The sequence below is a fragment of the Triturus cristatus genome, chromosome 7 (genome assembly GCF_964204655.1).
Source record: "Triturus cristatus chromosome 7, aTriCri1.1, whole genome shotgun sequence".
NCBI classification, from domain to species: Eukaryota; Metazoa; Chordata; class Amphibia; order Caudata; family Salamandridae; genus Triturus; species Triturus cristatus.
This window is the reverse complement of record NC_140590.1, coordinates 793,170,477-793,176,476: the sequence shown is the minus strand read 5'-3', so window position 1 is coordinate 793,176,476 and position 6,000 is coordinate 793,170,477. Positions and strand designations below refer to the sequence as shown.

Here is a 6,000-nt window from a genome sequence, read left to right as displayed (position 1 = left end):
ACTCCATTCCTCCTTTCCTTGTAAATAACTCTCTTAACCTCGCAGGGGCCATGTTACGACCAGGCAGCAAGCAGTGACCACTCATCTGAGGCAACACTGCTTGTAGAAATACCGCTTGCTACAATAATGACTTTACCTACGACCTTACGTATGCGCAAGCAGACATGTGCTAAATGTGCTTTTTGTGGGTCCCTCCACCCCTGAGGGCGTGCCTGACTACCGAGCTCGCGCCTACTGTATTGCTGTGCGTCCCTTCCGGAGCTACGTACCCGCGCGCCGTGCGCGCGCCCGTTCACTCTGCGTAACGTGCGTGCCCTCCAGAGCGCGCCCGTAGACTTGCCCTCCTGTGCGCGCGCGCTCCCGTTGGCCCGTCGCGTGGTCTCGCTTCTCTCCTTCCATACAGCGTCCGCGGAGAGGGCTGGGGGCTGCCACCCGGTGGTCTCAGCAAGCCTCGCGGCGTGCTGTTGTCCATTTGAAGCGCCCACAGCTCTTCTTGCCTTTTCGCTTCAGTAGGCGAGAGAACCTGGCCGGCTACTCCCTGTACCCACACTACGGGCCTTAGGGGGACCGAGATCTCCTGGAGCCGCACCCCGTACTCGAGACGCTGCCCAATGCCCGCTCCTGTAAGCCGTTTAACTGACCGAGGTCTGCAGGGCGAGCCTGACTTCTCGAACCTTGGCGTGCCCCTCCCCCAGCGTTTGGCACGAGGTGAACGGACCTCGGCTCAGCCCGCCTCTGCTGGACCCGTCTCCTAGCCGAGGTCTGGCCTATCGCAAGGAACTGCTGAGACCTTGTCAGAGCCTCAGGCTTTCCTAATTTGGGGCATTTCTTTTCGTATATGAAGGTCTGAGACCTCGCCCTCTCACACTCTCGGCCCCCTCCCTTTTACAGCTTCACTTGCACGAGACCGGGACCTCTTTAGGTCTGCAGTCCCGCCCCCAAAATGGCCACCCAGGTGGAAGCCCCACCGCTGTCACTGGGCCTCTGCCCGACCGATGAGACTTCTTTGGGACAGACGGAAGAGCGCCCTCAGGCGCCGAATCCTGAGGAGGATCGGCTCTCCCGAGTTCCCAGCTCCAAGCAGCAAAAAGAAGAAAGCAACCAGCAGGAGCGTGAAGGATTGCTACGAGGGGCTTCCGATGCCGACGAGGTGCCCCGCCGGGAATTTGTCGAAGCTCCCCCGCCACGGGTCAACCCATGGACCAAGCAACAGGGCGGTGGGGGCACCGTGAACGGACAGCCGCCAGGTGAGCACCCGTGTTGGGGCATTGTGGTGCCTTAACATTGCACTTACTGTTTGGATGTAGCTGTAACGGAAATCATGGCTTGAGGTGAGGGCATCTGGGGTTGTCGAGGAGACAGCGAGTGGATGCCAGTATCTGGGTAGATAAGGGGGAAGTAATTGTATTAATTACGGGCACACCCCTTTCGTAAGCTTTCAAGGCTGATGCAGGAGTAGATATACCATTCGAGTCTTGACTTTTTGCGTTCTGGTACTTGTAGTTCTGAGTTTAGAACGTAATAGGCACGGCAACTCGTTCCAGAATGCAAAACCAAAAACCGTGTCAGGATGTGATTTACCCATGCAGGTTTGAATTTGAGAGTTCTTGGAACTTTTTCTTACCTGGAATAAAGTAGGTGTATGAAGAAATGGTCTGTGCCGTTGGGCTTGATTATGATCAATCGTGTGTATGTGACGGAAGAAACTAATCTTAGCAGTGGCTTTATATTATGAAGGGGGTGCAGTGAGTTGTTCCTGTCTGAAGGTGTGAATGCAGCTCCCAAGGGTGAGATGTGGAAAAGTGAAAAAAGCCTCCCAGGTTTAGTGGATGTATGCTTCCACTAGAAAGGGGCAGTGGCATGTTGAAGTAGAGTGGCTCAAAGCAGTTCCCTAGGGCAACTTGTGTTGGAGCGCATGGGAGAGGGATGGGGTTGGTGGATTAATGCTGGCTTTGTTTGGCGTATGCCCACCTAAGTGAAGATCTAGAACAACATTCCGTATCAGCCATTGGGACCGCCCCAGTGACACTTTTTTAAAGTATACTGCCGCACGATGCACTACCTATACAATAACCAGACACCTTTCCTATCGTTCATTGATTTTGTGCTTTCCATATACCCCTGTATAGCACTCTGTTGCTTTTAGTTGCTAGGTTTACACTAAACAAATGCCCCAGGTGGGTGACATACCCTCGCGATACCAAAGGGGATGATGGACGGAGCGTTTGAGCAAATCAAACACTCGCCCCCAGTCAACTGATCTGAGTTTAATCCATCATCATTCTTTAGCTCACTCCACTACCCCAGTTCAGACATAGCCATATGCAAATCAGTCTGACCCTGTGCCTCATGGGAACATTCCAGCCCGAACTGCCAAGCCATGTCTTCCCTGGACCGGAAACAAGCATCCTGGGACCGGTTTCGGTTTCATAACCCTTATCAGCCAGGCTATCTTGAACCCAGTGGCAAAGTGAGCAAGGGACCCACGTCTGGGCATACCCTGCCAACTTAGGGCGAACAAAGCGATACCAAAGGGTGACATACCCTCATCACCCCGTGGGTTGTTTTCATTCCAAGGTGCTTGGGTGAGCACGCCCATCTCCGTCACTTAATGGGTGGAATGAAGTGGGTGAGCACATCCCTCAGGAAAGGAGATTGTAGTTTTAAACATACCCTTCCTGAATACCTCCCTCGAGAGGTGTAATCGTAGACAGAAGTGGCGAGTGAAAACAGGCCATTAAGAGAGATGATGGGGCTGGCTACCTCCGCCCCCCCTCCCCCCCCACACACTTTCAGCTAGGTGTTTGAATGCGGCCACCCCCATGTTAAAACAACCCATTCACCTAGGGTGCCAGTCATGTTTACATTTATCATACCCTCAACCTTGTTGGGGAGGCCCTGTTCACCCACCCATATGCATCTTCGTGGGTTAGCCTGGAACTTGTTGAATGGGGAGACTGCGAAAGGATCTGTGCTATTTGGCAGTGGTGAATTCTTAGGGTTTTTTTTTCTGTGCGAAGAAGGCATGTTGGGACAGTCATCCAAACTCTTTTACTCTTAACCCTGCCCTTAAATGTTTTGAAGTTGGAGCCCCCCCATCAAAGCTTAATGGCGAGAGAGGCAGGTCTCTCCGCAAGGGGTGGGGCTTATGAGGTCATTTCAGGGGTGCTTTGTTTTCCATAATCTTCTTAAATGTGATACTTATAAAAGCGCAAATACAGCAATCAACCCTACAGCACTGTCTCCCATAATTGGGATGATGCGAGCACCCTCGCACTCTTGGGTCCCAATGCAACGGCACCTGGTACATTCACAATAGCTGCTCTGAGTAGCAGGGTGTCTAGTGCCTCTTTAGTATTTTCCCATCATGGTCGGTCATCACGACAGTCTTCACAAAGGTTCTGTCTGTTTATGAAAAAAATAGTTCCTATGTGTTGCAGCAAGTAGGCCCCTTTTGTAAGTAAGGAAGTTATAAGCAAGGTAGTGGGTCTCCCATATCCCTGAGCCTCCAGTGCCACTGCACCTCGATCACTAATAATAGCTACTACCTCACATAATTTGCTGCCTCTTCCCTTTGTTAAAAACGTGACCCCCAATCTCGCCCCCAGAGTCCAAGCTAAGATGTCTCCTCTACTTCAATATATAGTCCCTCCCACCGTGTCATTTCTGAGGCCCAAAGCAACGCTGGCAGAGCAAGGGTGCACCGGGCCCTAAAGCAAGACAATGTTGCTGTAACAGCCATATTTGGAGTTAGGTGGCCCCTCACCACAGGGCTGCAATGCAACTCCACCTCCAGTACCAGTGATACTTAGCACTCTGTTCCCTCTGCCCACCTCACTGGGTCATCACTCCTAGGCTCTGTTCCCTGTATAGCAAGGGTGACTTGGGTCCTAATACTAGAAAGGAAAATGTGCCCCCATTTACCTTTTTAATAGCAAAAAGCCATAAATGCAGTGGCCCCTATCACCACTTATTTCTCCTGGTTCTTTAATGGTACTAATTACCTTTATAAAAAAAAGCCCTCAAATCTCACCTCCTTCCTCAAGTCACCTCTCTGAGGAAGCAGTCTGTCCAGGTGTAAATTACCTGATTGACTCTTAGTTACCCTCTCTTCTGTGCCCTCTTTGGTGGTCCCATGGATTCTCGCTCCTTTACTTTTTCTCATGGGCTATTATTTTGATGTAACAGGTCCAGAATATCAGGGCTCTGCATGTGAATGCAACTCCGCTGGTCTCTTGCTGGCCATCCACCTGAAAGGGCATCTGCATGTAAACTGAATTTGAAGTGGGCGAAAGTATATGGGGAACAGCAAACCCATGTTAAAAAAAAAAAAAAGTTTACAAAAAACTTTTGCATGCTTTTTGTTGATAGAACTACCCAGAGGTTAATGCAGACCTTGAGGTGCTTCTGGTTGAAAATAAAGATGTCTCCTCTGCTGTGAAGACGAGGGCTGGGGGTGCTGAGAGCTAAATAAACGCACCTTCTCACTAGAGTGCCTGCTGTCTGAGAGAAATGCAATAATGTGCCATTAGTTAATCACAAGGGAAGAGTCTGCTTGGGAACCTGTGTAGATTCACGGTGACACCTACCGCGAAATTCACCAGTTCATGATTACTGAACTAGAACTTGTGCCATGGTCCGTGCACTGTTCATCACCTCTCATGACCGGGTCAATGACAACGCTGATAAACATTATAGTCATATACAGCATGAAGTTAATGTGTGAACATGTGTGGGTGCGTAGCATGGAAATAGGGCAAGTTCTTGAGGCAAATGTGGTTGTGTATGGAGAAAGTTGTATGATCCACAGTTTACAAATCACTACATTTTGGGGTGCATGTATTTCTCCATGTTGAACAAGGTAAATTCTTTGCGCACCTGAAGTGGGTGGTAGAGGTATGTTTCAAGGTGGGTTGTCGCCTAAAGCCAGAATCTGTCCCCAAAAACGTGTAAGAAAGGCCAACTCATCTGTTGGTAATATATTATCCACAAGGGGTTATCTGGGCATGTGGCAATTTTAAATGGTTGAATACAGTGGTATAGACAAATTCTATCTTGAGAGGACATTTCAAAGGTGTGGATGTTTATTTTTTAGAACTTCACTAAAGATTTTTGTTGCAGTGCAGATTGTTGTAGAACGTAGTAGCAGTGTCTCCCTCTGAGGTGGTTTATCTCGTTGTAAGCACAGCTTTACATTTTTGCCATTTTGCCCATCACAGGAATGGGTGTAGTTTATTTTACCAAACTATGGATTTTTGTCCATAGGACCTGGAAGAAGGTCTGTCCAGTGGCAAATACATATCTGTCTACCTTTTGACTTAAAATTGCGGGTTGTGTGAAGTGTTTAGTTGAGTAGGAGTTTGAATTGTTTCAGGTCCACAAACTGTAGGGTGCTGTAACAATGGTTTGATATAATCAGAGATGTCATCAACCGGTCATGAGTAATGTGAGAGGATAAGCAGTGTGTGGTGAGTAGCCCAAGCTATAGTTAGCTAAACAAACTTGAACTGGTGTATTTGTGTTTTAATTTTTTTTTGTTTTTTGGGTTGGGGCATTAGTGTTTATTTCAACATCTACCTATACCAGCACTTTAACCAATGACATTTTTTTCAGTGACTTTTTAAAAATGATATTCAGCCAACTTCCATGCTGACCACCGCTTTTGGGCATGTGCAGTTGTGGGTTGCAAGCATGGCCAGGCCTCTGGCCAGGTTCAACCGCCCCTGCCTCAGGTGGCAAACCCATGCTGAGCACGGCATTTGACAACAGATTTTCATTTCCATAAAAAAAATTGGTCGAACCTGGGTACTGCATGCTCTGCGTGGCATGCTGTATTCGAGTATGGACTTGAATCTCCGCCCATATACATACATGCTGGCTTCTGATTCATTAATAGGCTTGTTAGACCCTCCTTGGTACCGCCTTGTCTTCATGCGTGCCCTCCCATGAGGACTGGCCTTTTTACTTCAGTTGTTACACTGTCTTATTTTAGTCTGTAAG

At 48.8% G+C, this 6,000-nt stretch overlaps 1 protein-coding gene across 2 annotated transcripts in view; it reads left to right on the top strand.

Annotated features, from left to right (window-relative positions):
* The first annotated feature begins 319 nt into the window (after positions 1-319).
* Positions 320-6,000, top strand: part of LARP1 (La ribonucleoprotein 1, translational regulator) — a 938,019-nt gene continuing 932,338 nt past the window's right edge. For both annotated transcript variants that reach the window (XM_085617634.1, XM_085617633.1), the window contains exon 1: positions 320-1,247. In XM_085617634.1, coding sequence (XP_085473760.1) covers positions 944-1,247 — 304 coding nt within the window. In that variant the 5' untranslated portion in view covers positions 320-943. The remainder of the gene's footprint in view (positions 1,248-6,000) is intronic.